The sequence below is a fragment of the Salmo salar genome, chromosome ssa18 (genome assembly GCF_905237065.1).
Source record: "Salmo salar chromosome ssa18, Ssal_v3.1, whole genome shotgun sequence".
Classification (NCBI taxonomy): domain Eukaryota; kingdom Metazoa; phylum Chordata; class Actinopteri; order Salmoniformes; family Salmonidae; genus Salmo; species Salmo salar.
This window is the reverse complement of record NC_059459.1, coordinates 5,802,868-5,819,404: the sequence shown is the minus strand read 5'-3', so window position 1 is coordinate 5,819,404 and position 16,537 is coordinate 5,802,868. Positions and strand designations below refer to the sequence as shown.

Sequence of the window (16,537 nt, the reverse complement as noted above, 5' to 3'; positions counted from 1 at the left end):
CAGCCTATTTTGACGGCTCACAATATCGGCCGTACCAAAGTGGAATGTGAATGGAGGAAGCCAGCCGTGGCCAACCAGGGGCCGTCTGTGGAGGACCTGTACCCGGGAGAAGACTACAACCCTCTGTCCCAAGAGCCCACAGAGGAGCATCTTCAGTGGCTAAGGAACCGTCTCCAGGCCAGGTTCAGTGGAATGGCATGTCTCTTTGAACCTGAGGCAGAACAATCACTACCCTCCCTGTCATCCCTGTCTGTACTGGACATTATTTTAAAAAACAAGGGCACCTGGGGCTTGCAGGGATCCTGGCTGGCATGGAGCTGTCGGTGGAGCGACAGGAAGCGATATGGCAGGCAACCCCAACTGGCACACCATGAGGAGAGAGAGGTTGACAGTCGGGCAATTATGGAGCAGTGGTTAGGGCCAAGTGCGTTACTCTGTCGCTGCTAAAAGAGGGTCCTCAGATCACAGTTCTTAGATGGGGTGTTGTCTGTAAAGTTGGGCACATATAACAAAGAGGATGGCATGAAGGAAGGTATCCTGCACCTTGAGCGATGACGTCAAAGCTTGTGATAGGATGTGTAGTTCTGTATGATAGCCACATTGTGGCTAATTAGCTTTTCATTTTGGGAGGGTAATTACAGGCGAATATATTGATAAAAGTTACCTAGTCCGAGAGAGATTTACGCAATTATCGAAACGTCACACCAGGGTAAGCCTACACGAAACACTGACCTTACATTAAGTAGTTCTAAAATCCCCTGTGGAAAAAATGTATGGTGGAAAATCTATTGGAAACATTTCCGGGTTTTACCGCTAGACTTTATGGGTATTATGACTCATACTGTGGTACTCAATTGCACACTAGGCAGACTTTTGCAACCCTGCCCAAACATACTACTGTGACAAATTTGATATTTCATTTTGCTTGTGACAAGCATTGATTGCAGTGAGAGGTCAGATGGGTTGCTTGCAAGTTTCCAGCATCATACCACACTGCATCCCACTGCTGACATGCCTGTGAAGCTACAGGGTCGGTCCTGGTCAGTCCCTGGCTGGGAGACCAAATGCTGTTGGAAGTGGTGTTGAAGGGGAAGTACGGGCCACGCTTCCCTCTGGTCTAAGGAAATCATAATGCCACAGGGCAGTGAAGGGCATATTAGCCTGCGTAGGGTGCTGTCTTTTAGATGGGGCGTTAAAACGGCTGTCGTGACTCTCTGTAGTCACTAAAGGAAATCCCAGATGGCATCCCTAGCCATGTCCTCAGAGCATGCGCAGACCAGCTAGCTGGTGTGTTTACAGATTTATTCAATCTCTCCCTATCCCAGTCTACTGTCCCCACATGTTTCAAGATGGCCACCATTGTTCCTGTACCCAGGAAAGCAAAGGAAACTGAACTAAATGACTATCGCTTCGTAGCACTCACTTCTGTCATCATGAAGTGCTTTCAGAGACTAGTCAAGGACCATATCACCTCTACCCTAAACCCACTTAAATTTGCTTTACGCCCCAATAGATCCACAGATGATGCAATAGCCATGGCACTGCACACTGCCCTCTCCAGAGGGTGACAAGTAATGACACTAGTAATTTTTCCAACAATTGTTTACAGACAGATTATTTCACTTATAATGCACTGTACCACAATTCCAGTGGGTCAGAAGTTTACATACACTAAGTTGACTGTGCCTTTGAACAGCTTGGACAATTGCAGAAAATTATGTCATAGATTTAGAAGCTTCTGAAATGATGTCAATTAGCCTTTGAGTCAATTGGAAGTGTACCTGTGGATGTATTTCAAGGCCTACCTTCAAACTCCCTGCCTCTTTGCTTGAAATCATGGGAAAATCTAAAGAAATCAGCCAAGACCTCAGAAAAACAATTGTAGATCTCCACAAGTCTGGTTCATCCTTGGGAGCAATTTCCAAATGCCTGAAGGTACCACGTTCATCTGTACAAACAATAGTACGCAAGTATAAACACCATGGGACCACGCAGCCGTCATACCGCTCAGGAAGGAGACGCGTTCTGTTTCCTAGAGAAGAACGTACTTTGGTGCGTAAAGTGCAAATCAATCACAGAACAACAGCAAAGGACCTTGTGAAGATGCTGGAGGAAACAGGTACAAAAGTATCTATATCCACAGTAAAACGAGTCCTATATCAACATAACCTGAAAGACTGCTCAGCAAGGAAGAAGCCACTGCTCCAAAACCTCCTTAAAAATGGCAGACTACGGTTTGCAACTGCACATGGGGACAAAGATCATACTTTTTGGAGAAATGTCCTCTGGTCTGATGAAACAAAAATAGAACTGTTTAGCCATAATGACCATCTTTATGTTTGGACGAAAAAGGGGGAGGCTTGCAAGCCGAAGAACACCATCCCAACTGTGAAGCACGGGGGTGGCAGCATCATGTTGTGGGGGTGCTTTGCTGCAGGAGGGACTGGTGCACTTCACAAAATAGATGGCATCATGAGATAGGAAAAGTATGTGGATATATTGAAGCAACATTTCAAGACATCAGTGTCACGAACCGGCTCGAAGTTCGTAACAAAATGGATACAACGTGGAAACAAGGAATAACAAAATATATTTATTAGACAAACTAGTAGTAAACTAAATACAATTAAAAATGGTGTGTGTAATCAGTAATCAGTAGTGTAAGTGAGTTTGCATGCATAAATGTGATAACGCGGGGTGTTGAAAGGTGCCAAAGCAACCAAACAAACAAACAAACAAACAAACAAACAAACAAACAAACAAACCACAACAAAATCTATGAAGGTGTCTGCATGGAGAGAATCTCCTCCATGAATGGGGAAGTGGTGTATTTATCCTGGGACACACCCGGGCCTGGTGTGTCCCATGTCGCTGACGACCTCCCGGCTCCGCCCACCGGCATCCTAATAAGGAAAACGAGAGCAAAGAGAAAGAATTCAGCAGACAGAGTGGGAGGGTCGTCACATCAGTCAGGAAGTTAAAGCTAGGTCGCGAATGGGTCTTCCACAAGGACAATGACCCCCAAGCGTACTTCCAAAGTTGTGGCAAAATGGCAATAAAGGACAACAAAGTCAAGGTATTGGAGTGGCCATCACAAAGCCATGACCTCAATCCCATAGAATATTTGTGGGCATAACTGAAAAAGCATGTGCAAGCAAGGAGGCCTACAAACCTGACTCAGTTACACCAGCTCTGTCAGGAGGAATGGGCCAAAATTCACCCAACTTACTGTGGGAAGCTTGTGGAAGGCTACCCAAAACATTTGACCCAAGTTAAACAATTTAAAGGCAATGCTACCAAATACTAATTGAGTGTATGTAAACTTCTGACCCACTGGGAATGTGATGAAAGAAATAAAAGCTGAAATTAATTATTCTCTCTTACTATTCTCCTGACATTTCACTTCCTTAAAATAAAGTGGGGATCCTAACTGACCTAAGACAAGTAATTTTTACTAGGATTAAATGTCAGGAATTGTGAAAAACTGAGTTTAAATGTATTTGGCTAAGGTGTATGTAAACTTCCGACTTCAACTGTATACACTGTATTCTATACTATTCTACTGTATCTTAGTCTATGCCGCTCTGACATTGCTCGTCCATATATTTATATATTCTTAATTACATTCCTTTACTTAGATTTGTGTGTATTGGGGATATGTTGTGAAATTGTTAGATATTACTGTGCTGTCGGAGCTAGAAACACAAGCATTTCGCTACACCCGCAATAACATATGTGACCAATAAAATTTGATTGGATTTGAATATCCTATGACACTTATCCTAAAAAGAGTAGAGGTGTTAACCCTGGGGTCCTGGCTAAATTACCAATCTGGCACTCATGCCATCATGGCCACCTATTCAACTCCAGTTTCCAATTGGCTTATTCATCACTTCTCCTCCCACCTGTAACTCTTCCACAAGTCTTTGCTTTCAAAGATAATACTTATTTTTTCAGTCAATTTACCTGGTAAAATAAGGGTACATTGTAAATAACTCTGTATTGGAAACAAATATCATATGTGGCATAGGTGAGAAAATAACTGCAACTGAATACACACACACACAATATGATGAATTTCAATACGATCAAAAACTGGGGAAAGTTTTTCAATCCATATCTTGCTCTTGTACATGTTCTAACATAATGATTGACAATTAATTAGCCAAACACAACTCTGTATTTGGAACCGCCTACGAAAAACTGGCGCTTTGATTGGATTGAGCAAATGTCACTCAAGCCGTTCCTCCATTTCTTTCCACAGCTCCAACCAATGAGGAAAAGTTTTCGTAGGTGGAACGAGCAACAAGTCAGGCAGTTGAGTAGGGCAAGGAATAGGGGGCCCGATAGTAAAAAAATATATATTGGAAGCAATTTCAACAAAAACAAAAAATACAGGGACTGTTTCATCAACCAACAGTTAACCAAGGGATCCTTCCTTATCTTCGCGAAGAAAGTAATTTCTGTCGCACTTTCAGGTATTACCACATTTTTGAAGAAGCAGTGAGGGATGGACGAGGTGCGGCCTAACAACGGACCAGCAGTAGCCCCTGGGCTGGCGTCAATCTTCCCCCCGGGTCTGCAGGCAATCTACGGGGAATGCAGGCGCCTCTACCCCGACCAGGCCAACCCCTTACAAGTTACAGCCATTGTCAAATACTGGTGAGGAGATGGCTAACGACGTCTTATTATGGATACATTTCTTTGCAAACAAAGTCGGATTCCTCGAAAGCTAGCTAGGCTAACTTGGATTGCAATGTTGTTAGTTTAGTTAGCTAACATAATATATGTTGAAAACGCTATGGTTAGTTACCTAGCTTGCTAGCCATAGAAAACATATGATTTGATGTGATTGCTCTTTATTGTTGACTAAATTACCAGTGAGGAGTTGGGCTGGAGAAATGTAACATTAACCACTAAACGCCTACAGAGTTTGTAAACAAACAATGGTGTGTAAATCGCCTCATATTTTGGGTTGTGAGTGCAACTATTAGATAGTTGGCCTAAGCTTATTAGATATTACATTTAATAATCAATGGTTATATAATTTATTTAAAATGGGAGTAAATATTGCAGATCGCACTTATCAGTAGTGTGTCTCTACAGGTTAGGGGGTCCTGATCCATTGGACTACATCAGTATGTACCGTAACGTGGGCTGTGCAGCGCAGGATGTACAGGAGCACTGGCACTACATCAGCTTCGGACTCAGTGACCTGTATGGAGACAACAGAGTACATGAGTAAGTATAGTACTTCAGGTTAATGCGCCATCAGACCAGGTTACTAAGAACACACACGTGGTTTGTGCAGCTGTTGTTAACTCATTTTCACTCCTTTGTATCATCCTGCAGAATCAACATTGAGACACTAACACACTCCACTTGTATTTTTCTTGTTCCTCTAAAGCAGTTATGTCAAGCCAACAGCTTTCACCCCCGTTTGTAGTGTTCCTGATTAGACTTGCCAGCGCTGAACATATTATTTTCAGTTATATAAATTACACAATTTTCCCCAGGTCTAGAAAGAGCTCAGGGAAGTGGAAATTTTTATAAAACCAGACAGGAAGAGGCGAACTTTAGGCTACATTGGTGAATTTGCGAGACATACAAGACGAGATACAGATTACCAAGACATAGGCGTACCACGGTTCTTTCTGCCTGCCCCCTCCTCTTTCTCCCTTGTACTGGCAGCATCACATTAGTGGAAACCAAGACCGTTCTCTGGGCAGGCCTGATTATCGGGGACAATTTTAGCTAACCGTAACCTAATTCTCCTAACCTGCTACAAAAAGGCAATTATGCTACTCAAAACTGGGAGACCTGTCCTCAGAATAGTTTTGGTTTCCAGTAATGCAATACAGCCTCACGCTGGCCCACCTGCTCTTTCTCTTCGCTAATGATGCCGAGTGTGTGTTCAGTTTTCGGTCTGTTGCGTTTTAGAATTTCCTAGCCTATTCATTGATGATAGGCCCTGCTTTACTGAAGTTGCAAGACATTAAAAGCCAAGAAAGAAACGAATTTGCGTAATACATAACATAAAAATCTGACTAAGATTGAGATATCTGTTTTTTGCTTGGGGCTGTGTCTCAATCCACTGCATCCGCCAATGGCAGCTTATCGCATCTGCGGTGCAAGGTGGCCGAGCTACGGCTAATAGGCCCATGATATACTATGGTTAGGCCCACAAACTACTATGACCACTCCATGGAGAGATGAGACTCTCACAAACACGATGGTGTTCTCCGTTTTGCTCTACGATCCCCACAAGTGTCACGGAATCATTGGTATGACTTTTAAAACAATCTCCCCCTCCGGGCTTAGACTCTTAAGTATTGATTGCTAGGCATACAAATAAGATTATTTCTTAATATGTTTGAAACAAGGTCTAGTTGTAGCTGCAACCGGACTAGATCGTGAACGACTCTTGGCGGAATGCATTGCTTGACTGCCGTGAGGGTGAAAAGTAGTCTGACGACTCGTACCGTCGTTCGCTACATACTGCTGCAGAGAAGAAAGTAACGTCTGTGGCATAGCATTTGGCCAGAGCCTGGGTAACCAGACAAGGTGATAATCAGTCGTTCTCGAACTGTAGCCCCACAAACAGTGAGTTTGAGTTTGTTAAGCAGAGGCTGTGTACAGTGCCTTCGGAAAGTATTCAGACCCCTTGACTTTTTCAAAATGTTGTTACTTTACAGCCTTATTCTAAAATGTGCCTTAACCTCTTTACATCTAGACGTTCCGCTAGCGGAACACCTGCTCCATTATCCTCTCTGGGCTAGGCGGGACGAATTCGTCCCACCTACGTAACAGGCACTGGCAGCCTGTGGCGCGATTTTCAAAACCTTAAAAATCCTATTACTTCAATTTCTCAAACATATGACTATTTTACAGCTATTTAAAGACAAGACTCTCGTTAATCTAACCACACTGTCCGATTTCAGAAAGGCTTTACAACGAAAGCAAAATATTAGATTGTCAGCAGAGTACCAAGCCAGAAATAATCAGACACCCATTTTTCAAGCCAGCATATAATGTCACCAAAACCCAGAAGACAGCTAAATGCAGCACTCACCTTTGATGATCTTCATCAGATGACAACCCTAGGACATTATGTTATACAATACATGCATGTTTTGTTCAATCAAGTTCATATTTATATCAAAAACCAGCTTTTTACATTAGCATGTGACGTTCAGAACTAGCATACCCCCCGCAAACTTCCGGGGAATTCGCTAACATTTTACTAAATTACTCACGATAAACGTTCACAAAAAGCATAACAATTATTTTAAGAATTATAGATACAGAACTCCTCTATGCACTCGATATGTCCGATTTTAAAATAGCTTTTTGGTGAAAGCACATTTTGCAATATTCTAAGTACATAGCCCAGGCATTATGGGCTAGCTATTTAGACACCCGGCAAGTTTAGCACTCACCAATATCAGCTTTACTATTATAAAAGTTTCATTACCTTTTGTTGTCTTCGTCAGAATGCACTCCCAGGACTGCTACTTCAATAACAAATGTTGGTTTGGTCCAAAATAATCCATCGTTATATCCGAATAGCGGCGTTTTGTTCGTGCGTCCCAGACACTATCTGAAATGGTAAATCAGGGTCGCGCGCATGGCGCAATTCGTGACAAAAAAATCTAAATATTCCATTACCGTACTTCGAAGCATGTCAACCGCTGTTTAAAATCCATTTTTATGCCATTTTTCTTGTAAAAAAGCGATAATATTCCGACCAGGAATCTCCTTTTAGCTAAACTGAGGAAAGTAAACAAAGCTTTCGGTCGATGCGGGCACGAGCCTGAGTCTCACAGTACTGTAACCAGCCACTACCCAAACGCGCTACTTTGTTTCAGCCAGAGCCTGCAAAGCCACGATTCAGCTTTTTACCGCCTTCTGAGACCCTATGGCAGCCGTAGGAAGTGTCACGGGACAGCTAAGATCCTCACTCTTCAATAAACAGAGACAAGAAGAACGACACCTTGTTAGACAGGCCACTTCCTGCCTGAAACCTTGTCAGGTTTTTGCCTGCCAAATGAGTTATGTTATACTCACAGACACCATTCAAACAGTTTTAGAAACTTTGGAGTGTTTTCTATCCATATGTAATAAGTATATGCATATTCTAGTTACTGGGTAGGAGTGGTAACCAGATTCAATCGGGTATGTTTTTTATCCAGCCGTGAAAATACTGCCCCCTAGCCATTACAGGTTAAACAAGTTTATGAAAGTTCACATGTTCCAGAAGGCATTTCTGCCAAAAAACGCATTTTGCTAAAACAAAGTTTACCTTCAAATGGCACTCCTGTGAAGTAGTGACGCGCGACATACACCTAGGTTCCTGAAACAAGTCACATTTTGTTACGTTACAGCTTTATTCAAAAATGTATTTTCCTCAGCAATCTACACAGAATACCCCATAATGACAAAGTGAAAAAAGGTTTTTAGAAGTGTTTGCAAATGTATTAAAAATAAATAACATGACAGACTGCTTGGAGTTTGCCAAAAGGCACCTAAAGACTCGCAGACCATGAGAAACAAGATTCCATCCAACCTGACAGAGCTTTGAGGATCTGCAGAGAAGAATGGGAGAAACTCCCCAAATACAGGTGTAACAAGCTTGTAGATCATATCCAAGAAGACCCGATGCTGTAATCACTGCCGAAGGTGCTTCAACAAAGTACTGAGCAAAGGGTCTGAATACTTAGGTAAATGTGATATTTCAGTTTTTTACATGTGCAAAAATGTCTAAAAACCTGGTTTTGCATTGTCATTGTGAGGAATGTGCAATGCTATTGATCCAGCTGTAGGTGTCATTGCGGCCAGCGCTAGTAGGTCAAACCCATATCTCAGTCGGTGAAACAAATGACTAAAATCAGGGTTCGCACTAGAGGTCGACCGATTAATCGGAATGGCCGATTAATTAGGGCAGATTTCAAGGTTTCATAACAATCGGTAATCGGCATTTTTGGACACCGATCATGGCCGATTACATTGCACTCCACGAGGAGACTGCGTGGCAGGCTGACTACCTGTTATGCGAGTGCAGCAGAAGGTAAGGCGCTAGCTAGCATTAAACATATCTTATAAAAAACAATCAATCTTAACATAATCACTAGTTAACTACACATGGTTAATGATATTACTAGTTTAACTAGCTTGTCCTGCGTTGCATATAATCGATGCGGTGCCTGTTAATTTATCATTGAATCATAGCCTACTTCGCCAAACGGGCGATTTAACAAGCACATTTGCGAAAAAAGCACTGTCGTTGCACCAATGTGTACCTAACCATAAACATCAACGCCTTTCTTAAAATCAATACACAAGTATATATTTTTAAACCTGCATATTTAGTTAATATTGCCTGCTAACATGAATTTATTTCAACTAGGGAAGTTGTCACTTCTCTTGCGTTCTGTGCGACAGAGTTAGGATATATGCAGCAGTTTGGGCCGCCTGGCTCGTTGTGAACTGTGTGAAGACCATTTCTTTTGGGCCTCCTGGCTCATTGCGAACTAATTTGCCAGAATTTTACATAATTATGATATAACATTGAAGGTTGTGCAATGTAACAGCAATATTTAGACTTATGGATGCCACCCGTTAGATAAAATATGGAACGGTTCCGTATTTCACTGAAAGAATAAACGTTTAGTTTTCGAAATGATAGTTTCCGGATTTGACCATATTAATGACCTACGGTTCGTATTTCTATGTGTTATTATGTTATAATTAAGTCTATGATTTGATAGAGCAGTCTGACTGAGCGGTGGTAGGCAGCAGCAGGCTCATAAGCATTCATTCAAACAGCACTTTCGTGCGTTTGCCAGCAGCTCTTCGCTGTGCTTCAAGCATTGAGCTGTTTATGACTTCAAGCCTATCAACTCCCGAGATTAGGCTAGTGTAACCGATGTGAAATGGTTAGCGGGGTGCGCGCTAATAGCGTTTCAATCGGTGACGTCACTCGCACTGAGACCTTGAAGTATTTGTTCCCCTTGCTCTGCAAGGGCCGCGGCTTTCGTGGAGCGATGGGTAACGATGCTTCGATGGTGGCTGTTGTCGATGTATTCCTGGTTCGAGCCCAGGTAGGGGCGAGGAGAGGGACGGAAGCTATACTGTTACACTGGCAATACTAAAGTGCCTATAAGAACATCCAATAGTCAAAGGTATATGAAATACAAATGGTATAGAGAGAAATAGTCCTATAATAACTACAACCTAAAACTTCTTACCTGGGAATATTGAAGACTCATGTTAAAAGCAACCACCAGCTTTTATATGTTCTCATGTTCTGAGCAAGGAACTTAAACGTTAGCTTTTTTACATGGCACATATTGCACTTTTACTTCTCCAACACTTAGTTTTTGCATTATTTAAACCAAATTGAACATGTTTCATTATTTATTTGAGGCTAAATTGATTTTATTGATGTATTATATTAAGTTAAAATAAGTGTTCATTCAGTATTGTTGTAATTGTCATTATTACAAATAAATAAAACAAAAATCATAATCGGTCGACCTCTAGTTCACACAAGGTGCTTAAATTCTGAAATTCATGTATTGGAGTACCTTGAAAATCTGACATTTTTTTTCAAGTTGGTTCTTGAAAACTACTTTAATTAAAATGGAGAACAGAAAATTATCAAATGTTAATATGAAAAATAATAGAAATGTATTGGTCTTGCAAATTAATTTCCAGGCAAACAACCAAGTTTTATTTCCTCACTTTTTTTGCACGCTGGCAGCCAGGTGAGCTCGCTTATTCCACCCACACTGCCACTCAGCCAGGCAGGTACAGAACTGACTGATTAGGCGCCGCCAAACGACACATTGATAGCTAGATTGTACATTCAATCCTGCCTGGCAGGAAATGTATGTTTATTAATGGGTTTTGCCAGACCCAAACAGGGATTTAGTGGAGAGTAAATGCCATATATGCACCTTTTTATTTGTGAATTAGTTTACGCACCTTTTTATTTAGTTAATTATCATTTACCCACTTATTGTTGCGTTCCCAGCGTTGATCAACGCTCAGAAGGCTTCTTGATCTGAGTTCTAATCACGTTTACCTCTGTGAATGAGTGGAATCATGAATGATTCATGTATCCTCATTATGTTTGCCCACTACCCCTGATTTTTCTTGTTAGCATTGCATTCATTCACCACTCTGCCCAATGGAAAACTCCACCCACGACATAGGCCAAGATGTGAAACGAACTACCTTAGCCCAGACCTACAGTGGCAAGTAGTAGAGAGATCCCTCGACTCCTACCGTTTCAACAGACATCCCCCAAACAAAAACCCCTGACTCTAGGGGAATGAGTGTATAACTGGTAAATAGTCGCTGATATTTCAGTCAGATGTCTAGCTAGCTAGCCAGCTCAAGGGCTCTGGCTATTAGCCAGGTAGCTAGCTATAACTAGCTGGCTAGAAAGATGACATTCAAAGCTAAAGTTGAACGGAGCGTGACCTCAGCAGGAGCAGTTGGCTGAAATTAAGCTAGCTAGCTAAACTCAGCAAAAAAAAGAAACGTCCCTTTTTCAGGACCCTGTCTTTCAAAGATGATTCGTAAAAATCCAAATAACTTCACAGATCTTCATTGTAAAGGGTTTAAACACTGTTTCCCATGCTTGTTCAATGAACGATAAACAATTAATGAACATGCACCTGTGGAACGGTTGTTAAAACACTAACAGCTTACAGACGGTATGCAATTAAGGTCACAGTTATGAAAACTTAGGACACTAAAGAGGCCTTTCTACTGACTCTGAAAAACACCAAAAGAAAGATGCCCAGGGTCCCTGCACATCTGCGTGAACGTGCCTTTGGCATACTGCAAGAAGGCATGAGGACAGAAGATGTGGCCAGGGCAATAAATTGCAATGTCCGTACTGTGAGACGCCTAAGACAGCGCTACAGGGAGACAGGACGGACAGCTGATCGTCCTCGCAGTGGCAGACCACATGTAACAACACCTGCACAGGATCGGTATATCTGAATATTACACCTGCGGGACAGGTACAGGATGGCAACAACAACTGCCCGACTTACTCCAGGAACGCACAATCCTTCCATCAGTGCTCAGACTGTCCGCAATAGGCTGAGAGAGGCTGGACTGAGGGCTTGTAGGCCAGTTGTAAGGCAGGTCCTCACCAGACATCACAGGCAACAATGTTGCCTATGGGCACAAACCCACCGTCGCTGGACCTGACAGGACTGGCAAAAAGAGCTCTTCACTGACGAGTCGCGGTTTTGTCTCAACAGGGGTGATGGTCGGATTTGCGTTTATCGTCGAATGAATGAGCGTTACACCGAGGCCTGTACTCTGGAGCGGGATCGAGATGGAGGGTCAATCATGGTCTGGGGCGGTGTGTCACAGCATCATCAGACTGAGCTTGTTGTCATTGCGGGCAATCTCAACGCTGTGCGTTACAGGGAAGACCTCCTCCTCCCTCACGTGGTACCCTTCCTGCAGGCTCATCCTGACATGACCCTCCAGCATGACAATGCCACCAGCCATACTGCTCGTTCTGTGCGTGATTTCCTGCAAGACAGGAATGTCAGGCCAGCAAAGAGCCCAGATCTCAATCCCATTGAGCACGTCTGGGACCTGTTGGATCGGAGGGCTAGGGCAATTCCCCCCAGAAATGTCTGGGAACTTGCAGGTGCCTTGGTGGAAGATGGCAAATCTGGTGCAGTACATGAGGAGGAGATGCACTGCAGTACTTAATGCAGCTGGTGGCCACCACAGAGAGACTAGGTTAGTAGTACAGTGGTACCCAAACTTGAGGCCCCAGAGAGAATCTTTCATCTTTTCAAACACATTAGTAACTTGTTTCTCTTCAAATGGGTATAGAATACAATATTTTAAAGTCAACTAAGGGCCTGTTACACTGTCAGAATTCACTACCATGTCATTGTGTTGGGACAGCCTGTGGGACTTAACATTTTGTGAAATATAAAGACAATTTATATATAAAGACAATTAAAAATGATTCATGTACACTGAACAAAAATATAAACGCAACATGCAACAATTTCAAAGATTTTACTGAGTTACAGTTCATATCAGGAAATCAGTGAATTTCATCATTACTGACTTATCACTCATGTATGTAGTAAATAAGTAGTGAAACAAGTATTATTGAGTAGATGAATAGTGCTTATTTTTTTATTAGGTTGTGGTGATATAGTGCCTTCTGGTGGCGACTAGAAACAATTGCATAATAGGAACTATTAAATATTGATGGTCCTTGAAATTAAATATTAGTGCTTGAAAAAGTCCTACGAACCCTGTAAAATGCACATGACTAGAGTTGATGCGCAAGGAATCAATTATTTTGGAGTAGACTCTTCACCACTACGTTACCATCGTTAACAGTTGGAAAAATGACAGAGGAAGGTGAATACTTTGAGAAGTTAAATGAGAAGGAAATGCAAACTTTGCGCGGTGGAATTGACGTACAGTAACGGTAGTACAGGTGCAATGTGAATTCATGTGTAATTTTACGAATGTTATTCTAGTTTAAACGTTAAGAGCTTTTTTTTCATTTGTCACATCCCCTAGTGGAGTAATGGAATTAAGCTAAAGGGAAGGCTAATCTGTATTGGGTTTGTGTTGTCATGGGTTGTGTTGACTCATGGTCAAATAAGGACGGCCCAGGGCTTGGTTTTTTGAGCGGAAGACACACACATGTACACCAGAAGAGAGAGGTGGGTTAGACAGCTTGAATTAAGTGTGTGTATTCTATATGTGTATTGTCAGGTTTACAGGTCAGGAAGGCCCCAGTGGCTTTGGATTTGAGCTGACGTTCAGGCTGAAGAGAGAGGTGGGAGAGACTGCACCCCCTACCTGGCCGGCTGAACTCATGCAGGGCCTGGCCCGCTACGTCTTCCAATCAGGTAAGAACCAAGGCTCTGTGTGTGTGTGTCTAGTGTGGAAGGGATTTAGTAATTAGAGTAAGGTTAGGAGATGGTAGTTATCTACCAATTATAAGCCAGGCGCTCGGACCGTTTTGTTACTCTCCACCACACACAGCACAGAGGGCTCCGCTACCTCCATATTGAGATAATGGTGCATGTCAATATTTGTAACCTTCTGTCACTCTACATCAGCGACGTTTCGCTAAGGAGAGCACTCCAGCTTCAAATTGGCTCTTTCAACCCCTTGCTTCTCCACCGCAACTTCCTCATGTAGCCTGTAAAAGAGAATGTGTTCTCAGTCAGCTTACCTGGTAGAATAACGACTAAATAGAAGTAAATGTCAGACATTTCACCTTTAATGACCTTTAATGCAGGCAAACTTAAATCCATTTTACCTCATTTCTATCAGCATGTCACGTGCAACCAGAGGGGGAAAAAACTCTAGACCACCTTTACTCCACACACAGAGATGCATACAAAGCTCTCCCCCGCCCTCCATTTGGCAAATCTGACCATAATTCTATCCTCCTGATTCTTGCTTACAAGCAAAACTAAAGCAGGAAGTACCAGTGACTCGCTCAATACGGAAGTGGTCAGATGACATGGATGCTACGCTACAGGACTGTTTTGCTAGCACAGACTGGAATATGTTCCGTTATTCATCCAATGGCATTGAGGAGTATACCACCTCAGTCATCGGCTTCATCAATAAGTGCATTGACGATGTCGTCCCCACAGTGATCGTATGTACATGCCCCAACTAAGACGAACCATCAAACAGGCAAAGTGTCAATACAGGATTAAGATTGAATCCTACTACACCGGCTCTGATGCTCGTCGGATGTGGCAGAGCTTGAAAACTATTACGGTCCAGAAAGGGAAACCCAGCCATGAGCTGCCCAGTGACGCAAGCCTACCAGACGAGCTAAACGCCTTTTATGCTCGCTTCGAGGCAAGCAACACTGAAGCATGCATGAGAGCGCCAGCTCTTCCGGACGACTGTGTCATAACGCTCTCGGTAGCCGATATGAGCAAGACTTTTAAACAGGTCAACATTCACAAAGCTGCGGGGCCAGACGGAATACCAGGACGTGTACTCAAAGCATGGACGGACCAACTGGGAACTGTCTTCTGACATTTTCAACCTCTCCCTGACCGAGTCTGTAATACCTACATGTTTCAAGCAGACCACTATAGTCCCTGTGCCCAAGGAAGCGAAGGTAACCTGCCTAGCCATGAAGTGCTTTGAAAGGCTGGTCATGGCTCACATCAACAGCATCATCCCGGATACCCTAGACTAGGGCTGGGCGATATGGACCAAAAGTCATATCCCGATATATTTAGGCTGAATATCGACATAAGATATATATCCCGATATTTTTTTCCGCTAAGTGAGAGCAAATGTTCAGTCAAAGTCAAAGCCAGATATGACATGTCTCAAGTAGTTTTATTGAAACCGGCTATTTCAGTGAACAGTTGAAAAATCAAATGAATAAATAATAAACAGGGCTCTTCACCTGGTTCAGATTAAATGCTCAGCTGTTCAAATAACAATAACATGTAAACAAACACTGTATAACAACAGGAGTACCTTTTTTTTAAAATCAAAGCTCCATAAGGTGCCTGACTTCAGTGTACATTTGTGGCAGTGCTTCTCGTGCAAAGTAGTTGCGACTGGGAAGCTCATATCTCGGGTCCATAGTTTTCAGTAGCTTTTTGAATCCGACTTGTTCCACAGTTGCAACAGGGACCATATCTTTAGCAATGTGATAGGACACCGCTTTAGTTATAGTACACCACTTGCCAATTTTCTTTTCATTAGGCACACTGCGGGAAAATGAAGTTTGCAGTGAGCTTTGTTTCGGGGCTGGAGCTTTTTCGGGTTGTCGACGGCTTGCGGCTGGGGCTTCTGCAGCGCGCAGTTTCACACACTCTTCGTATTGCAGTTTGTGCCACTTTTAGGTGGTGAAAAAGATTTGTAGTGCTTCCACCCCTGGCTGTAACTTTTTTATGGCACTGCCTACATATAACGTGATTTTGTTGCTCATCTGATACTTTGAATCCGAACCATCTCCAAATTACTGAGCCAATGCTTTTTCTTTTACTAACCAATTCCTCCTCAAAACGCTCCGCAGACGCTGTTGCTTCCTCCATGTTTGTTGAAGTGTCTGTTCCTGCCCCTCCCCCCTCTGTGCATGAAAGAGGAGGGGCGGGGAGCAGCACAGAGAGCTCCGGGTCTGCAGCTTGCTTGGAGCAAGGATCAAAGCGCAAATTTGAACTATATCGATATATGCCAAATGGTCTAATTTCATATCACATTTAAAATATATCGATATATTTTTTATATCGATATATCGCCCTACCCTAGACGCACTCCAATTCGCATACTGCCCCAACAGATCCACAGAAGACGCAATCTCAATCGCACTCCACACTGCCCTTTCCCACCTCGACAAACGGAACACCTATGTGAGAATGCTGTTCATTGACTACAGCTCAGCGTTCAACACCATAGTGCCCATAAAGCTCATCACTAAGTTAAGGACCCTGGGACTAAACACCTCCCTCTGCAACTGGATCCTGGACTTCCTGACGGG

General features: G+C 42.8%; 1 protein-coding gene across 4 annotated transcripts in view; it reads left to right on the top strand.

Annotated features, from left to right (window-relative positions):
• LOC106576854 (suppressor of fused homolog) overlaps positions 1-16,537 on the top strand; it is a 50,664-nt gene that overhangs the window by 18,035 nt on the left and 16,092 nt on the right. For 2 of the 4 annotated variants that reach the window (XM_045700677.1, XM_045700678.1), the window contains exons 2-4: positions 4,479-4,662; positions 5,107-5,241; positions 13,783-13,919. In XM_045700677.1, the coding sequence (XP_045556633.1) occupies positions 4,511-4,662; positions 5,107-5,241; positions 13,783-13,919 (424 nt within the window). In that variant the 5' untranslated portion in view covers positions 4,479-4,510. Of the gene's footprint in view, positions 1-4,277; positions 4,663-5,106; positions 5,242-13,782; positions 13,920-16,537 lie in introns of those variants that run through there. The other 2 variants (XM_014154332.2, XM_014154331.2) reach the window with 1 other exon arrangement.